At 42.4% G+C, this 20,379-nt stretch overlaps 1 protein-coding gene across 6 annotated transcripts in view; it reads right to left on the bottom strand.

The window, feature by feature from the left end:
* The window catches only part of SLC37A3 (solute carrier family 37 member 3), a 45,490-nt gene that overhangs the window by 5,140 nt on the left and 19,971 nt on the right, over nucleotides 1–20,379 (bottom strand). For 4 of the 6 annotated variants that reach the window (XM_040643938.1, XM_040643937.1, XM_040643936.1 and 1 more), the window contains 9 exons: nucleotides 19,730–19,813; nucleotides 16,996–17,141; nucleotides 12,041–12,137; nucleotides 9,807–9,891; nucleotides 8,924–9,102; nucleotides 6,549–6,690; nucleotides 4,601–4,702; nucleotides 3,950–3,997; nucleotides 2,806–2,957 (listed from right to left, as the gene is read on the bottom strand). In XM_040643938.1, coding sequence (XP_040499872.1) covers nucleotides 2,806–2,957; nucleotides 3,950–3,997; nucleotides 4,601–4,702; nucleotides 6,549–6,690; nucleotides 8,924–9,102; nucleotides 9,807–9,891; nucleotides 12,041–12,137; nucleotides 16,996–17,141; nucleotides 19,730–19,813 — 1,035 coding nt within the window. Of the gene's footprint in view, nucleotides 1–1,345; nucleotides 2,958–3,949; nucleotides 3,998–4,600; nucleotides 4,703–6,548; nucleotides 6,691–8,923; nucleotides 9,103–9,806; nucleotides 9,892–12,040; nucleotides 12,138–16,995; nucleotides 17,142–19,729; nucleotides 19,814–20,379 lie in introns of those variants that run through there. The other 2 variants (XM_040643940.1, XM_040643939.1) reach the window with 2 other exon arrangements.

The raw sequence follows: 20,379 nt of genomic DNA, 5'->3' as shown, positions 1-20,379 counted from the left end.
TCCCTATAGACTTGCCCATTTTGGATATCTCATATGAACGAAATCATTTAAGTACGTGGTCTTTTGTAACGGGCTTCTTTCACTTAGCATACTATTTTTTAGGGGCCTCTATGTACCATCTATCCAATTTTAAGTGCCGGATACCCTGTTCAACTGCCAAATACTACTCCATCATATGAATACACACGTTCTGTTTAATCCATTCCTCAGTCTATGACATTCGGGTTTTTTCTATGTTTTAGCTGTTATAAGTAATCCAGCAAGGAACATATATGTTTCAGCGTTTATGTGGACATTTGTTCTTATTTTTCCTGGATAGATATCACAAGTTAATCTAACTGAGCCCCTACTATGTGTCAAAAACATACTAAGCCATCGGGACCACAAAGATGAAGGAAACGGTTCCTGTTCTCAAGGAAACGCAGAGTCTGACACAGACAGATAAACCAGTAAATGTGATGCACGGTGACAAGCACTGTTAAAGTCGGCACCAACTGCTACGGAAACCAAATCAGAAACAGTTTTCTTGTGAAGTCAAAGGAAGGTGGGGAAACAAAGCTGTTCGGGGTAAATTAGGAGAGCTGGGACAAGGCTCATCAAGTTTCTAATATTAAGTCATAGAGTTTGGAATCTCACACCTCACGCAATGGGAAATTATTAAAAAATCAGTATGGAAGAGGAATGAATAAAGCTAACAATGATTTACTCCAGATCCTATTTCCCCAGCCACCAAAGGGAGCCTAATGCTGACCCAAGCTCACAGTTAGGGATCCGAATACGGGCAGGTGAAACATTCTAAATACAAATAAACTCCTTGAGGGGCACCTGGGTGGCTCAGTCAGTTAAGCGACTGCCTTCAGCTCAGGTCATGATCCCAGAGTCCCAGGATCGAGTCCTGCATCAGGCTCCCTGCTCAGCAAGCAGTCTGCTTCTCCCTCTGACCTTCCCCCTTCTTGTGCTCTTCTCTCTCTCATTCTCTCAAATAAATAAATTAAAATCTTTAAAAACTAAAAATAAAAAATAAACTCCTTTAAATGCTCATTATATAACCCACTCATTTGATTAACGAAGAAAACATCAGGGAGAAACAATAACCGAAAATAGAGTAATATCAGGAAAGGATGACTAGGGGCGCCTGAGTGGCTCAGTTGGTTAAGTGTCTGCCTTCGGCTCAGGTCGGGATCCCAGGGTTCTGGGATTGGGCCCCACGTCAGGCTCTCTGCTCAGCAGGAGCCTGCTTCTCCCTCTCCCTACTGCTCCCCCTTCTTGTACTTGCTCTCTGTCAAATAAATAAATAAAATCTTTAAAAAAAAAAAAAAAAAACTTTAAAAAAAAAAAAAAAAAAAGGATGTCCAATACAATCACCCCTTACCCTTTATATAAAGACCTCTAAACTGGTAGCCAATAGCATTTTTGGTTCCTACTCCAGCGCACACTCAAGTAAGCACATTTCTCCTACTTTTCCTAGGTTTTTTTTCCTCTTCAGTCTCATAATCAAGTACGCTAAGCACATCAATCCTATCATTCATTCATTCTACAGCCATTCAACAGATGTGGGCTCATCTACTGTGTGCCAGACACCGTCCTATGTACTGGGGCTACTGTGGAACACAAAGCAAAATGCTGTCCTCGTCATACTTACATCATAGTGGGAGAGTAAGACATTAACAAATAAATATATGACATATGGCTGGGTAGTGATAAGCATTAAGATGGCTTGTTTTCCTCAATACTTGCTCTCTCATTAACTACCAGGAATCAGACATTGGTGATCTATCCCCACAGAGCAAGCAAAACAGCAATATTCCAGGCTGGTAATGACCTGTCAGAACTAAAGAGACTTTTTTTCTTCCATTCTCCTTCTCTGGCTCCCCTACACCTCTGATCTCACTGACTAATACCTCCCTTTGCCTACATGGCACTGCTGACTTCCTATGTCTTTGACCACTGGGCAACCCCTGAGGTTTTGCTTGTATTTTCTTTGCCCATTAAACATCTCATTAATTTCCAAAGTTTCATCTATTTTATCTATGCAGATGATTCTCTGATCCTTATTTTTGCAAAATTTGCCCTCAATGTCTTGGAAAGGTATACCCCAGGAGAGGCATGAGTCACGACTGTCCCAAGGAAGAAAAGGCTGAATTTAAGCCTTTGAGTAGTTCTGACCACTTATTGTAGGCCAGTCTTAGCCTAGACAATCTCAAGTTTAGAGTGCCTAAGAATCAGCAGGAAGGCTTGTTGAAACACAAATCTCCAGGTTCTAATTCAGCAAGCCTGTAGTAAGCTCAGTGTTCTGTACTTTAATAAATAACCCAGATGATTCTGACATAAGACATTTATGAACCTCCCTTTGAGACACAGTCACTGGAAACAGAGAAAGTGACTCAGAGCAGCTGCAGAGTCCATGGCAATTTCTGGTGGGGATCCATGAGAAGAACGTGTATGTCTGGTACGAGACAGGAGGTAGGGTGTGCATGCCAGGTGGGGGATAATGAGAAGCACGTGTCTCGTGGCCCCTCGGAGTGCTAAGTTCAGGCTAGGAAGAAGGGAGAAGCAAACTGGGACTGAGGATCTGTCTTATGAAGTGTCAGCTCATTTCCAGACAGGAAGAATCTGAAAATAAAAGTGGGAAGAAGAAACTACAAAATGTAGAGGGACTTTCCATATTAGGTCCCATGAGCTGACCTCAGAGAAGATTAGAAACCTAAGGCTTACACCTACTGTGGCCCAGTGCGCAGGTGTCAATTCTTCCACCAATGAGAGACTACTCACCACTCAATTTCAAGCCCTCTCTTGTTCTCTCACCTGGCCCACCGCAGCTCCAATACTTCCAGTTCCATCAACAATTCCTGTGACGGTCGCCAAAGCCTCACTGCTCCCTTGGATCAGCTCTTGGCGACCGAGGTCCGCAGAAATAGCAGAGCTAATCATGTTAGAAGGTCCGCCAATAAAAAATCCTGAAGTCATAAACAAAACAGGTTCTCATTAAAACACTATTCATCGCACCACCAGAAATCTACTGGACAACTCTTATCCCAACATTTTAATCAGTATGTTGGAGAGAAACAGCAAAAGGGAGAGGAAAAAAAACAGTAAAAATAAAAACTCTTCCAAATCATGTCATCTTCAAACTAGTTAGCATCCACTTTTCTGAAAGCCCTACTTGAATTATATGATATTCTGGTATATTTTATAAAAACCAAAGATACAGAAAATACAGTGAATATACAGCCTTTCTAATCCGTAAAGTCTGCATCCATTAATAACTAATTATACTCACTTGTCAACTTCTATGGTAGAGTTGTATCAACTGAGTATCTGACTATCCAAATTCAACCACACATATTGGGGGAAAAAAAAGAAGAGAAAAAGCTCTGTAAGCAGTACAGACGGTTCTATCAGCCACTGCTCTCCACAGACTGAGCAGGAGTTGGCCCATGAGACTCTGTTCACATGGATGGAATGAGTTCCATGTGCCTCACGTATCATGAGCAGCTCTCACTATCCTGAGTAGGATCTAAAGTTTAAAAATAATCTTTCTATACCATGGTCCCCAATTACACTCAACTGTTTCATCCGGTGCCCACGTGGAGAAACACTGACCAATTCTGACATAGGAGGAAAACCTTTTTGAAAGCTGATGAATTGGTTTCCAATGTGGCATCTTTCTAAGCCACTTCCAGAATAAGGGAAGCTGGGGCAGCAATCAAACATTTTAGAAAATCTCTGTCAAAGGGGACTGCTCTGTAACAACAGGACTAAAGAGGTCACATAATAGCAGAGAAACAGAATCTGAATCTGAAGCAGGCAGCTTTCCTTTTACCACTGGAGCTCTTTATAATGAAGGTTTTAGTATTACTCAAACTGAGGGAGCAAACGGTCTCCCTGTCTTCCTTTTTATTTACAGAGGAGCAGTAATAGTATAGTGAAACAGAGCCACATGACATACCTGTCACTGCCATCAGAAGTGCATTAATGGACTTATCGTTTGGAGAACCTATGAGAAAAGATGCAGAAACAGCATGCTGACTTTAAAAGCAGATTACATGGGCCCCCACTGAACAGCACAGAAAGATCTGGATCTCAGTGACCTCACAGATCACTCCCAGAGACAACAAAGGGATACAACTCTTTCACTGCCTACTCCAACTTTTATTTGTAATGTCTGCCTCTTGCTGGTGCCCGAGCTAATAAGACTTCTAAAAGCTAAAGGAAAACTCCACTCCCATCTCAGCAGCATCTTAAGGGACATATACCAAACCTACTAATTACCATCTTTCCTCTTTTGAAACCCTTTCCCTTTTATTGTTTTATTGGCTCTAATGCTGGCCCTCTGGAGCCTACCCTCAAACAAAGCATACACACTCCCAAGCAAGCTTTTAAACAAGCCACCAAAGCAGAAGAGATGCCAGTTTCCTCCCCAACACAAATAAAACTACGGGATGGTACTCTGACCAGGCTTTTACAGGACAATACAAAGGTCTCCTATCAGCCTTTGTAGCTGGTCTCAAGCATCTCCCCAGGGTGGATCACTGACTCATGGCAAATGCCTTAGTCCCGAGAGATCAGAAAAATAATTTAATTGCAAGTGAATACTCACGGCTATATCCAACGAGGGACCCAACGGCCAGAAGCAGACTGAGAGCTAAAACCGGAGCTCTCTTCTGTAATATGTCAGAGATGAAACCTTGCAAAGTTCCACCTGCAAGTACCAAGAGCACATCACAACCAAAATCGTTTATGATTTAGCTCAGTTATCTGAAGCTTGTTCCCCATGTACCCTCTCCCTGCTATCAGGATCCTGACACTGGTCTACCCAAAAAGATGGCTGACTCCCAAAAAGGCTTCCTCCACAGCTTCCTTTAAGGAAGATTACCTGACTGTTAATAGCCATGACGCTGAGAGGGACACCATGAATCAGATAGCGAAATAAGGAAAAACAAAAAAATCTTCAAAACCACCCACTGTCCCTTGCTGTTCTCGCTTCTCAAACCAGCTGTGAAGGCTTTTCCTGATTTTTCTGCTTTTTATTATTTTATTTAATTTTTTAATTTTTTAATTTTTTTTTTTTTTAAGAGAGAGAGCAGCCATGCATGTGCAGGGAGCAGAAGGAGAGAATCCTTTTTTTTTTTTTTTTTTTTAAGATTTTATTTATTTGACAGACAGAGAGAGAGCACAAGCAGGGGGAGTAGCAGACGGAGAGTAAGAAGCAGGCTCCAGGGGCTCAATCCCAGGACCCTGAGATCATGACCTGAGCTGAAGGCAGTCACTTAACTGCCTGAGCCACCAAGGCTCCCCAGAGGGAGAGAATCTTTTTGTTGTTGTTGTTGGTTTGATTTGGTGTTTTGTTTGTTTTGTTTTGTTTTGAGGGAGAGACTCTTAAGCAGGTTCCACGCTCAGCGCAGGGCCCGACAGAGGGCTCGATCTCACAACCCTGAAATCATGACCCGAGCTGAAACTAAGAGTTGGACGCCTCACCGACTGAGCCACCCAGGTATCCCTCTGCTTTTTATTTTAAAAGATGATTCATTAAAGATCATGCCTCATGGGCTATTAGTAGCAGCCAATAAATGTTTACTAAAATTAAATGCAGTGATTATGATCTGGTGATAATGAACAGGTCAGGATCTTTAGAAAGAGGTAATGTGAATCCTTCAAGCAACAAGGTCACATTTAGCATGCACCCCCATTTCGAGCAGTAGGGGCTATGAGACATCTGGTATATCCTCATTGGACAGCAGGACCCAGAAGTATGATCAGGTCTAAAGGGGGAAGCCTCACCTTTGGCTCTGTATCTAAGAATAGGGGCAGACAAGTTCAAGTACGGTAACAGTGTATCACCTGAGGACTCACTGCTTTCATGTGCTCAGGGCAGCTTTGCCTTACCACAATTCTAAATCCAAACATTACAGAAAGGATGTTCCGATTCTGCCATAGCCATATAAGTAACACCCACTAAAATCCATTCTGCACAACGGTCTTATTTTAAGTACCTGTTTATGCTTCCAGCCACAGCAAAAAGTTACTATTTAAAAAATCTGCAGATGCAAAATACTCACAGAAGTGAATCCCCACTATTATTCCTACCTCCATGACCTGACAAAATCTAGACACTATTTTCCCTTCTTGGGCTGTGGGTGGTGGGAAAGGTGGGAAGTAGATAAAATGAACACATTCACATTCTAACTTGGATCTCTGGCATACAATTAGCTTTAGACCTAAGATATCACTGAAAGTGTGCGAAAGGGTTACATTTGAAGAGATCGCAGAGGGAAACATCCCTGTGCTTCCCAACACAAAAGAACTGATCCATAAACAAAGAACTGAGAAAAAAAGAGCCCTATAAATCACAGGGCTGCCGTGGGCTGGCTCTTCTTTTCTATGGATTCTTTTTTTTAAGAGTTTAGCTGTTTACTGGTAGTAGGACGGTTTAGGAAAAATGGCTGTGGACTAAACAATAAAACTTTAAACAATGTCAGATTTCATAACCCAGTAAAATATTACCAGTGACTAACGCTCATTATAGAAAAAGATGCATCTGGCATTACCTATAATTCCTCCAACATCGTACCAAATGGACAACTTGTCAGCTTCAGCCTCCTTCCATCCAAAGTTGTTACTCAGATAAAAGGGCAACCAGAAGAAGAAGGAGTAATTTACTAACTTCAAGCAGGCATAGGCCAGTGAGTACTACAAGAAAAACATTCGACTTTCGATAAGGAACAAAAAACAGCATAGCAGGACCACAATTCTCAATGTAATTAAAAAGCAAAACCATACACAGGGAGTTTGGGAAGACAGTACCTGATCTTAAAATTACACACTTCTATAAATATCCATTTGCCTGACTTTACCTAGGCTCCCTTTTCTCTTTATCCCCATTAGCTTCCAGAAAGGCATGTGCAGCAGGCTTCTGGAATAAAAATACATATGACCATTTCTTAATTGTCCCCAGTTTCTTCTCCTTTCAGTTCCCCAGTAGAAGCAAACCAGTGTTTGAACCTCAAAGGCAGAGCATACACTCCTGTTTCTTTATTCATACCACTAACTATCATTAACCATAAGCAAAGAAATCCAGTAAACATCACAGCTTTTATTCCAAGCAGCCCAACTTTTTTGGTTCTTCTACTTCCTGCAAAGTTAACATTATGAACAGTGGAGAGCAATGTGACGAAACTATAGTTTCAAGGTCTAAGAAAAGCATCAACATTAAAACCACTTTCACATCATGGTTTCCAAAAGCCTTGTATTCCAGCATCGAGTGGAAAAGCAAAAAGTATCTTTGGTGAGTCAGAAATGAAAGCACATGACCATCCTGGGCCTTGTGGCTCTACTTTGAGGAATACAATTAGGATGGCAGTGGCGCTAAGACTCCTATATTCAACACATTATTACCAGGAAATCCTGACATTTAGCATCAAAGGAAAAAGGGGGAGGAACAGAGAGGCTGACTTCAAAGGGTGTCTGGCTAGTATATTCTTTTCCCTGGAGCTGCCAGTTATTCCCTAGGTATCACTTGTTTTTAAACAGCCTCCCTGGCAGGGCAACAGCCACCCCCTAGAGAGCCAAATCCCAATCAGGAGGGCATTTTGTCCAGACAGCCTGCTACAAGACAAAGGAATTAAGTTAACTCGATTTCCTCTGCATCCCTGCCCGTGTCAGGGAACAATTGCTTGTGAAATACAGAGGAGTAGCAAAAGTTTCATATTTAGTCACAACAGATGTAAGGTCTGTCCCAGAAAGTACACTATTACCAGCAGAATACTTTAACAACTACTTAAAAATGACTAATCTTTAGCGTAAGAACAGGCCTCAAGGAACTTGCATTTCGCCTGTATATCGTCTTTTGGTTACAGAACTGCAGAAACTTACCTTCTAACTCATACTTCACTATCTGTTTGCAAATGTCAGCCCTCTCAGCTTGGGGGCACAGGCAGAGGGAATTAATAAGTATGAAGTACAACAACCTGCAGACTCTGAATCTAGCTGCGGGGTGACATTTGTAAAGCACCCTTAGACAATAAAATAAACAAAACCAGGTGCTTATTCACAATACAGTAACCCAGTGTTACAGACCCCGGGGTAGACTTTCTGCTCTGTGGGAAGGGGAACTGAGGACACAAGGATGGGCTGAGTGACATACCCCAGGCCTCACAGAGAGTTAGTGGGTAAGCTGGAAATATAACCTAGGCCTCTTAACTTCCACTCCCGTGCCTGCGCGCCCGAAACATCAAGACAAAAAACTGCAGCAGAAGGGATTTAGTTCAGACGTTAGAAAGTTCTCCCGACTGTAAAGGTTTCGGAAACACTGGAATGCATTACCAAGAAATACTGTGGAGTACTGTGTTCTGCACCTTTTAATACAAGGGCAAACAATTGTTTTCTAGACTGATAAGAATACAGGCAAATAAGGCAGACTTAAATGAACCATTCAAAACCCTCTTGGTCACACAGAATTCTACATAATACTTCAATAGGCCAAAAAGAACATATTTAAAAACACCACTTTTGCCTTCTTTCTGGAATGCAGGGTCAGGGTCAGCAAACTAGAGCTCACAGGCCAAACCTGTCCATACCCCTTTGTTCCATACCATCTAGGGTTTCTTGTATTCTACAGATGTAAGTAGCTGTGGTAGGGACTGTACGACTTGCCCCCCACCCCCCCGCAAAGCTGAACACATTTACTATCTGGCTCTTCACAAAAAAAGGAAGACCAACCCTGCATTAGAATGCAGATAAAATTTCAAGTCATGCCACCCTAGACACAAGCTGAGGGCACTATACAATACTCCTCTGAACGTACATTCCTAAAATAAAGTATCAAAGAGAAGCTAAGTACTTCAAGATGCTTTATCGCAGGTAGAGCTAATATCCATGTATAATATCTCACGAGTTGTGGTAAGGAGAGCTGAACAGTCCTTACCGGTATAACTCCAGGAAGACAACAGGCCTGATAAAAGCTTACTGCCTTGACCTGGGTAACAGTACTGCCTTCTTGGATGGAATAATTGGGCTCATATTCGTCTTCGTTTTCAGCACCACTAATTAATGGCCTGTGTGAGTCTTCTTCAAAATTTTCTTCTGCCTCGATACCTGGGAGACCTAAAACAATAACAGCCATGATTTATAGAGTGCCTTCTAGATGCCTGGCACTGAGCAAGGTGCTTTGCATGTATCATTACTCATGGGGTTGAGATTATTTTTATCTCCACTTTACAGAAGAAGCAACTAAGGTTCAAGGCCAGGGTCAACCAAGGTCAATTAATGCCACACAGCTAATAAGCAGATTCTACTTTACCTGGCTTCAAAGCAATGTTTTTTCAATGACATTTACACTATCTCAATTACATTTAAGAAAATGTTAATTACATACTATAAAACCGACATGTCTCTTCAATAACACGCAAAAGATGGAATTATACGTCTATTTGCTTCTGTGGTTTTGCTTGTATGTAACCACAGATAAGTATCAAACTAAATTACTTTTATGAAAGGAAAGAAATCTGTCTGAAAAAGTGAAACGAGAAACAGATGATGCTAATTTCCAGTCAGTGTCTCAATTACAAAACTCATCTGCAAATGGAGAGTTTTCCCTGAATCTAGAAAGGTGAGCCTCGCTCCCCTCAAACGTCTGTGCCCGGTTAGCCAACCAGTGTCTATGGAACACAAGCAGCAAATACAACTCCTTCAACCCCCTGAAAGGAGCCCACAGTTCTCCTCGGGAAAGAGATTGGCTGTGCTGGCTCAGGTTTCTCGTAAACAGTAACAGTAAGACACGCTGAACCGAAAGGACAGCTTCTCCTCACCGATTTCTTCTGGTGAAACCAGGAGTCCAAAGAAGATGACGATCCCACCGGCAAACTGCACAGCCGCTGTCACCAGAAAGGCATACTGGAGAAGAGAGGAGAGAGGTGCTGCTTATCCATCGGGGCTATTGCTTAGAGCACATTCACTAGCAGCACATGTGGGGAAGGTGGTGGAGGACAGGGTGGGAAGAACAGGGGCATAGGGAAGGAAATGAGCACTGAGTGCTCAGGCCATCCCAGGCATGGAGCTGTTTCACTTGTGTTGTCCACGCATTTTCCCCCGGAGGCTCAGAGAGGCCAGTTAAGGTCCCAGGGACACTGAGTGGTACCACTGCAATTGTGAAATCAGGACCGGCTCCAAAACTTCTTTCTCTGTACCACAGAGCCTCCTACAAGAGACAGTATCTGCCCTCGAAAATATTTTATCCAGTGGAGGGGATTAAACAATACACCAAACAATAGTATAAGGCATCAAGCAGGCGAATGAAGGAGAAGGCCCAGTCCTAATAGGAAACAGCTAACGATGCTGGCACAGCAACACAATGTCTTCAGGAAGAGCCAAAAAGGCCACTGACGGTCTGTCCCAGCACGCCCAAAGCAAAGGGACTGGGAGGGAATGAGAAAGCCTCCCGCATGGTCGAAGGGCGGGGGGGGGGCTTCACAACCAGGAATAAAACCGCTAGGAATAGATGAGATCAAGACGAAAGAACCTTAAAAGCCAGGCTGCATAGCGGAATTTTATTTAATAGGAAATGGAACCTGATGTGGACAGACAGTCTAAATTTCTGGAAAAGACAGTGACAAAATTAGTGCTTCCAGAAGTCAAATCTGGGAGCCGCACGCGGGGTGAACCAAAATTCCCATCTGAGCCAATTAGTACAATCCAGATACGAAGCCAAGAAGCCTGGAATAAAAGTGACTGGGAATACAGGAAGGACTTCTCAGGGAGCCTAACTAACTTGACCAAAATTCTTCTGAGACCAAACATTTGGTGAACCATTTCAAGATTTAACTACTTTTTAAAAGAGCAACTTACTTACTTTTAATTATTTAGGTTTTTGAACACATCACACTTTCACATGATCCAAGCAACCAAAAGTAAATGGGTGGTAAAAACTCTCCCTCCCACCTCTTCTCCCGTCCACTTAATCCCCATTTTCCTAACATATAACCATTATTGTTATCTGATTTCTACTTCCCAGAGACTGTTTTAGAAACATACAGTCCAATACAAATATACACTCTGATTCTTCCTCCATTTTACAAAAATGGCATCGTTCAGTACACACTGTTCTGCACCCTGGTTTTCTTCACTTAACAAACCACCAAGAACTTTCCCTCTCAGGACCCACTTCACAGCTGGGTCACCTTCGCTCGCATAGATGTGTCACACTGTGTCTCCCTCCTGGTTCACATTTGTGAATTTTTTGCTCTTACAATGTTGAAATAACCACGTAGATGCATCACTTTGCACACGTGGAAGCACGGTCACCTGTGGCATGAATTCCTGGAGGTGGAGCAGCTCGGTCAGGGCAGCTGTCATTTTGACAGACAGTCTCAGACAGGCTCCAAGAGAGGTCAATGCTGGCTTGTCCACATTCTCATAAGCACAAAGTGCTATCAAATTTATGGATTCTTACCAATATGATAAATATACAGCATAGTTTCTGTCTTTCTTCTCTTTTTCTTTTTTTACAGTGTAGTTTTAATTTGCATTTCTCCACCAACTAACGCCTAAGCTCCACAGGGCAGACATTTTTCTTTTTTGGCCAGTGCTCTATTCTCTACTGCCGCACTTAGAGAACTGTGATACATGTTTACTGAATGAATGAATAAGTTACAAATGAAGTGGAATGTTTTGTCATCTATTTCGAAGCCGTTTCTATTCCTTTTTCATGAACTCCACATTCAAATCCTTTACCTTTCTTTCTGTGTATTCTTGGTCTTCTTATCAATTTGCAGGTACTCTTTATTTACATACTAGGGAGATTGGCTCTTGATCTGTAACATGAGTTGCAAACACTTTGTTCCCAATTGATTATACTGTCTTTAGACTTGGGTATTTTTCCCATGAATAATTTCTGTGTTTGATATTCTCAAGTGTGTCCACTTTTAATATAAGCCTTGCCCCACCCAAACAAGCTCTACATAGTTCTGGATGGCCACGGTATTATTTCCTAGAAAACCAAAACATATTATATATAGTGAAGAAAAAGCTAGAAGGAAATGCCTACCTCATAACCGTACTGCAGAACAGAAGAAGCTAGGCACGCTCCCAAAATATTGCCCACTGAAGCACAGGCACTCCAGAGACCAAAAACAACTCCTCGCCTAAGACAGAGAACAATGAAAAACAAGACAATAGAATCAGAAGGAATTCTGGTGCAGTTCAAATACAAAATGGCTAAAACAGTGAAGTTTACATTCCAAAGAACCAACATTCTATCTTAAGACTTTTTTAAAGTACACCCAAATGACAAAACATCAGGTCACTTTAAGATAATACTAAACTAGGGACACCTGGGTGGCTCAGTCGGTTAAGCATCTGCCTTCAGCTCAGGTCATGATCCCAAGGTCCCAGAGAGTCTGCTTCTCCCTCTCCCCCTGCTCCTGCTCTCTCTCTCACTCACTCTCATGTGCATACTCTCTCGCTGCAATAAATAAATTAAATCTTTTAAAAAAAAAGATAGTATTAAACTAAAGTTCAGGGGCACCTGGGTGGCTCAGTCATTAAGCATCTGCCTTCAGCTCAGGGCGTGATCCCAGCGTTCTGGGATCAAGCCCCACATCAGGCTCTTCCGCTGGGAGCCTGCTTCTTCCTCTCCCACTCACCCTGCTTGTGTTCCCTCTATTGCTGGCTGTCTCTCTCTCTGTCAAATAAATAAATAAAATCTTTTAATAAATAAATAAATAAATAAATAAAGTTCAATTTCGGGTGCAACACAAGACACTGTTAAGAGAATTTTTAAAGTAAGTCACAGACTATTTGCATATCATTTATCTAATAAAAGGCTCACATCTGGAATATAAAGAACTCTCAAAACTCAGTAATACAAAAACAATCCACGGGTGCTGGCTGGTCAGTAGGCAGAGCATGCAACTCTTGATCGCAGGGTTGTAAAGTTCAAGCCCCACGTTGGGTATGGAGATAAAAATTTTTTTAATCTTAAAAAAAAAATCCAATACAATGTTAAAGAGTATGAAAACTCAAGATAGAAAAGTTTTTTAAAAAGAAGCTTCATGCACACAAAAACATGATGCAAATAAGCACATAAAAAGGTGTTCAACATCATCAGACTTTAGGGAAACACAAATTAAAACCACAATGATGTATCACTACATACCTACGAGGATAGCTGAAAGTGAGAAGACCGCACGCATGTGTTGGCAAGAATACATAGCAACTAGAACCCTCACACGCTGCTGATGGGAATATAAAATGGTAAAACCACTTTGGGAGAGACCACCGGTTCTTGAAAAGATGACCATACACCTACCACATGACCCTACCACTCCACTTTGACATACTCGTCCAAGGAAAATGAACGCATATGTTCATACAAGGATTTGTACACAAACGTTCACAGCAACTCTATTTGTAATGGCCAAAAACTGGTAACAACCCAACTGTTCATCACCAGATGAAAAGATAAATTGTGATACAATAGATTACTGCTCAGCTATAAAAAGGAATGAACTACAGATGCATGTGACATGACTGGATCTCAGAATAATTACACTGAGTGAAAGCAGACAAGAAATAGTATATCCTGTATGATTCTCTTTATATTAAGTTTGAGAAAATTTCAAATTAATCTAAAGTGACAGAAAGCAGGTCAAGAGTTGCCTGGAGATGGTAATGGGAGGGAGGGAGAAAGTAGAAGTGGGGGAGGAGAGGAACTGCCAAAGGGGAAGAGGAAACTTTTGGGGGTAATGGATATGTCCATTTGCTTAACCGTGACAGTGGTTTTAAGGATGTATGCAAATGGTACGTCTTAAATATGTGCAGCTTATTACATACCTTAATAAAGCCATTAAAAAAAAAAAAGGAAAAAGAAGGATGGGCAAAGAATCTAGTGGAAGGAAAACTAGCTATTACAACAGTCCTGGAGAAAAATGATTAGCTCTGAACAGAGGCAATGACAGTAGGGCTGGTGAAAGAAAGATGAGTTAATTTTTTTTTTTTTAAGATTTTATTTTTAAGTAATCTCTACACCCAATGTGGGGGCTCAAATTCATGACCTTGAGATCAAGAGTCACGCGCTCTTCTGACGGAACAAGCCAGGTGCCCCAAATTAATTTTTTTAACATCAAAATTTGTATTTTATTCTACTTGATACATATATTTTTAAATGTGTTTATTTATTTATAAGGAATTTCTACACCCCACATGGAGCTCAAAGTCACGACCCCGAGATCGAGAGTTGCATGTTTTTCTGACCGAGCCAGCCAGGTGCCCCTCTATTAATAACATACTATGTTAGGTCTAGATTTTTTAGCTCCTTAAACATTTTTATAACCTCACTGAGACAGAAGGAGTCTTAGAAACGAACAGGAAGACAACACAGCAGAGTGAAAAATGTCTGCTCTGAAGTCCTAGCTCTGCTGCTTCCAGCCGCGCAATCTCAAGCAGGTCACAGCTAAGGTTCAGCGTTCTCAGCTAGAACGTGCTACACTCCTCAAAGCACTGAGCGCAGTGCTGTGTGGGAAAGCGCTCGGGGCTGCACGAGTGTACCTGTCAGCGTGACCTAGTCGGAATCTGCTTTTAAAAACTATGGCCCTGGGAGCACCTGGCTGGCTCAGTCTGCAGACCGTGAGGCTCTTGCTCTCAGGGTTGTTGAGTTTGAGCCCCACAATGGGTGCAGAGAGTACTTACAAATAAAATCTTTTTAAAAAATAAAAACTATGACCCTGATAAAGGGGCATGATTCATCCGAGGTTAGCAGTTTTTTAAGGCAATGTCTTCAACAGATCACTTAATTCCCTGGAGCCCCAACTTTTTCTACCTGGAAAACAAATAATTTAAACTAGATAATCTCCATGTTCTCCCCAGTGCTCAACAGCCCTGCCCTGTTCCTCTAAAATATATCAAACCTAGCAAGAGGGTCCTGGAGGAAAGAGTCGGAAGGTCAGGCTCTGAATAACACTGGCTGACCAAACACATGATTTTAGAAGAAACCAGCTGAGGGGCACCTGGTGGCTCAGTCAGTTGAGCAGCCAACTCTTGATTATGGCTCAGGTCATGATCCTGGGATCCTGGGTTCGAGCCCTGTGTTGGGCTGCATGCTCAGCAGGGAGTCTGCTTCTCCCTCTCCTTCTGCCTTGCCCCCAACTCATGCTCAATCTCTCTCATATAAATAAGTAAAATCTTAAAAAAAAAAAATGTGTTGAAGTGATTTGAGTGATAGGATTTCAAGTGGTTTTACCTTTATTTTTCTCTGTTCATTTATGTTATCTGGCTTGTCCAAAATAAACAAGAAGCCTTTGTCTAATTTTCAAAAATCTCGAATGGAAAAAAATTACTTTAAAAATCTTGATAAAAATAAACAGCATGTGAGCAGATAGCATCACCTAGTCCAATAGAAAACTAAAGTATTACATGGGAATAAGTATCTCTTAAAATTGATTCTCTTAAAAAAGGAACGCTAGCGTTAGAATTCAACAGAAATCACCCGCACAGTGAAGTATAGTCAGAGTATTCTCATTAAGTGGTACTTATTCTACCCACAAGACATTTCACGGGTGAACTTTCACGACGTTACAGATCATTAGCCAGCAGGCATATGACCCATCGTGAACCTGGGGAGGCTGGAAACCGGGAGCCGGGCAGAGCATGCACTGATCACCTGGTGGGTGGATAATGCCTGCTGCACACATTGGCCTATGGTAAAGGAGTAAACAAATAAAAAAGATGGAGCTATAGATGAAATAAATGTGTATCTCATAATATATAAATATTTATCCAGGAAAAATGAAAAAAATTCAAATTAATAATACTCCTGAAATCAGAATGTCACCAAAATGGCAAACAACAAAGCCAAGTCTTTGGATATCTCAACTTATTTTCCATCTTGCAAACGAAATATGGCTCTTCTTCCTGGTAGCCTAGAAGATACTGTAGCAGGTGCCCACCTTCATGCCACGGCCTGCATCACACATAAACTCACATACCATCTGACAACTACTTGAAGGTTTACGGAAAAAATGTCCAATTTGGGCTTTTTTTTTTTTTTTTAAAGATTTTATTTATTTATTTGACAGAGAGAGAGAAAGAGAGCACAAGCAGGGGGAGCAGCAGGCAGAGGAAGAGGAAGAAGCAGACCCCCTTCTGAGCAGGGAGCCTGACGCAGGGCTCGATCCCAGGACCCTGGGATCATGACATGAGCCAATGGTAGACGCTTGACGACTGAGACCCCCAGGTGCCCTCCAATTTGGGCTTTTAAGCCCCAAAGTTTGGCATTCTTCATCTGCATCTTATTAGAGTCTTCGTTATGTGATCTTAGTTAGGCAAGTCCCATAGATAATTTTTGGCCTCGGTTTCCTCGCCTTTAATGTAAGAAGGTAAAACTAGACCACTGAGTCTCAAAAAAGGGAAGGGAAGGCAAAACCCACAGGAAGACATAGGATGGGATGGCACGTGAGATTTTATCACATTACATTACTTATATTCTGTAAAGGGAAGATTTTTATTAAAAATTGAGATGTACTGCCTAAGCCACACTCAAAATCTGACCATGGCCAGCAGAATATTAAGAACGTGCCTCACTGGGGCACCTGGGTGGCTCAGTCGGTTAACGGTCCGACTTGATTTCAGCTCAGGTCCTGATCTCAGGGTTGTGAGATCGAGCCTTGTGTCGGGCTCCATGCTGGGTATGGAGTCTGTTTAAGATTCTCTCCCTCCTCTACCCTTCCCCCTGTTCGCATGCACTCTCTCTCTCTCAAAAATAAAGAAAGAAAAAGAAAAAGAGAGAAAAAGAACATGTCTCACTGAGCTAAGCCATCTCTCCAGTCCACACTAATTCCCGTAATACATTCTGACATGAAACCTTCTCTCTCTCAACTAGTCTAACTTTCTAAAATAGAAGCTGTGGGTAGTGTCAAAAAGATCGACTCAATTGATGACAAGTCTGAATAATCTGATATTAAAACCACTTAAAAAGAGAAATTAAAGAGGAAGGGAGTGGCATACCCAGCTTTCCCAAACCAATTGCCCATAACAGCAACCACGCAGGGCCAACCAGTGGACTGCAGCAGGCCATTGACGATCCACAGGCAGCAGTAGAGCCCCTTGTTGTAGAAGTGCAGCCATTCTGTGACTGTGCCAAAGACGAACACCTAAGAGACAAAGGGAAGAAAAGGGGACATGTGACATCTACACAGACACTTTTAGGGACACCAAACTGCCCAGCACACTGACGTTTGCACATTCAAAGGTCTAGAGCCTAAGAGACCTGTGCTGACTCTTCAGATGCTCCCACTTAGAGCAGCACCGAGTAAGACACCCACCAAACTGCCACCACTGACCAGAGATGTCAAACACAAAGCTCAGTAATGATTACCCCCGTCCGACTTGTCTTAAGCTCTAAGAAGTTAAGTCCTCATTGTTCAACTTCATTAGACAACGCTTTCCGTTTTCTCGCCCCCAGGTCTGTGGGTGTGGAGGACTTCTGTAGGGACTGGCTGAGGTCACGTATGTGTGGTCAGGGTAGCGCCACGTACACCGTGGGGACCAGGACGCGCCACCTACAGCCATTACTGCAGCCATTGTAACCTATGATCTGCTCAGCAATTCGGGAGCATTTGCCAAATCACTGCTTTTTTTTGGCATTTTGCTCAAGTGGACGTTTTCTCGGTAGTCAGAGTTTCTTTTGGAGGGGCGCCTGGGTGGCTCAGTCAGTTGAGTGCCTGCCTTCAGCTTAGGTATGACCCCAGGGTCCTGGGATCAAGTCCCGCATTGGGTTCCTTGTGCAGCGGGGAGCCTGCTTCTCCCTCTGCCTGCCGCTCCCCCTGCTTGTGCTCTCTGACAAATAAATAAAATCTTTTAAAAAAAAAAGTTTCTTTTGGAATATTCTGCATGGGCTAAAAACTAGTATGTACAATACTGTAGGATTCCATTCTGGAAAAAGCACAAGGACAGAAAAACGGTCAGCGGTTGCCAGAGGTTGGGAGAGGCGGGGGGAGTGGTGGTGACACAACTATACTCGTTTGTCAAAACTTAGAACTACACACCAAGAAGGGCGAGTTTATGCACATACTTCAATTTTTCAAAAAATGTGAAAAAACAAAACAAAAATGTACACAGGATTTAAAACAATACATATATATGTGTGGGTGAGCAGGCCGTGAATAAGTGAAGCGTGTCAAACTCTCAACAGCAGATACTAGAAAGCAATAATAAAACTGGGTCTAACTGAACTCCATGCTTTCATTCAACAAAAATTCCTCACTAGGAGCTAGGAAACAAAAAAAGATGCATCAAGGGGCGCCTGGGTGGCACAGCGGTTAAGCGTCTGCCTTCGGCTCAGGGCGTGATCCCGGCGTTACGGGATCGAGCCCCACGTCAGGCTCCTCCACTATGAGCCTGCTTCTTCCTCTCCCACTCCCCCTGCTTGTGTTCCCTCTCTCGCTGGCTGTCTCTATCTCTGTCAAATAAATAAATAAAATCTTTAAAAAAAAAAAAAAAAAGATGCATCAAAACGTGGATCTTGGCCTCTCTAGCACTTCGTTAGCCAGGTGCTGTTCTGCGTGCCTTACACACAAAAACCCCTATAACCGTCCCTACCAACCCGGGTGAGAGGTATTCAAACAAGGAGGCTGAAGCACACAGCAATCACACCTAGGAAATGGCAGACGAGGGACAGACACCCAGGGAGTCCAGGTCTTAGGAAATCTGTGACCTCAACCACCATGCCACAGACTCCTAGGGAAAGCAAGAGTAATACAGAAATCAGTGGACTAAGTTGTTGACAACATCAGTGCCTTCAAAGAAATACAGGGGGGACTAAGTTGTTGACAACATCAGTGCCTTCAAAGAAATACAGGGGGGACTAAGTTGTTGACAACATCAGTGCCTTCAAAGAAATACAGGGGGGACTAAGTTGTTGACAACATCAGTGCCTTCAAAGAAATACAGAAGAGGAACCGATTACTTTCAAGAATGAATGAGGTCAGTAAAGGAAGACATTGTGAAGCAAGTGCCATTTGGCCAATAACTTGCTGGCGACATTGAGTGAGACTATGGAGAGCTGAAGAGAGCCATTCAAGGCAGGAAGAAGAGCGAGAGCAAACATAGTGAGGCAGAAAGGCACAGGATATGTTAGGACCATGGAAAATAGTCTGGCCAGAGCCAAGTGGTGAAGTGTAGTGACAGACACAACAGTCAAGGTGCGGCATGACCCGGTTCTCGGGAGCACCGAATGTCGCGCTATTTATGCTTGGCTCTTGGGCTCGCTTCACAGAACGTATACTATTATGCATGGCTCCGGTGCTGACTGAGACGTGGAAGGGGCATGATCCAAATCTCACTTTAAAAAGACTCCCCTAACTAATGGGGCGCCTGGGTGGCTCAGTCATTAAGCGTCTGTCTTCGGCTCAGGTCATGATTCCAGCATTCTGGGATCGAGCTCCCGCAGGAAGCCTGCTTCTTCCTCACCCACTCCCCCTGCTTGTGTTCCCTCTCTAGCTGCCTCTCTCTCTCTGTCAAATAAATTAAAATCTTTAAAAAAAATCTTCAAAGAAGCAATCTGAAATAAAAAAATAAATAAATAGACTCCCCTAACTGAAAAGACACACATGGCATTAAAAACCTGAAGATTAATTTTACTTTTCTATTCTACATATAGAAATGGGGGGGAGGGTACTTGGATTCTAAAATACCGGACCAAGATGATGATACTGATGATGATGATACCTTTTCAACTTACCACTAGCGCAGAAGAGCACATGCCAAAAGACAGAACCCATCGTAAATTAAGCCGATCACCAACAATTCCACTGATGAAAAGGCCCTAAAAATAAAGCATTTTATTTTACAGCTCTGAATAACAATAGAGCCTGAGAAAAGGAAGATGTGTGGCAAAGCAAGTAGGGAAATAAAACACTAACATAACTTAAACTTCATTCTTAGCCCAGACTAGCTGTCTCCATCAGTTTCACAAACGTTTCATGAAATGGCAGGGCGCTTCTGCACATTATACTGTAAACAAACTCACGCACCAAAATACTAGAATCCACTGTAACTTTGCTTCTACCAAAAGTAGATAGATCCCCCTCAATGCCTAAAAGGAGACTGGAAAAACAAAAATAATAAAAAAATGAAATAAAACCAGGAATACTAATAAAACAAGCACATAAATATACTTCATTTTCTAGAACAGAACAACTCTTACAGATCAGTCTTCTGCATTCCCAGAGGGGCTGCTCTTAGCCATCTGCATTCTGAATCAAGATGTGTTACAACATGTCCTGCACAACAGAAGTTTCTGGGGCACAGGCACTGCCTGTTTAATCTGACCCTTGGGTTTCGTGACCTCATGAGGCAGGGAGAGTAGGGACGCAAAGACAGTAATTAGTT

This window comes from Ursus maritimus, unplaced genomic scaffold, assembly GCF_017311325.1.
Source record: "Ursus maritimus isolate PB19 unplaced genomic scaffold, ASM1731132v1 scaffold_3, whole genome shotgun sequence".
Classification (NCBI taxonomy): Eukaryota; Metazoa; Chordata; class Mammalia; order Carnivora; family Ursidae; genus Ursus; species Ursus maritimus.
The sequence above is the reverse complement of the archived record's forward strand: the minus strand, read 5'-3'. Positions and strand labels throughout refer to the sequence as shown.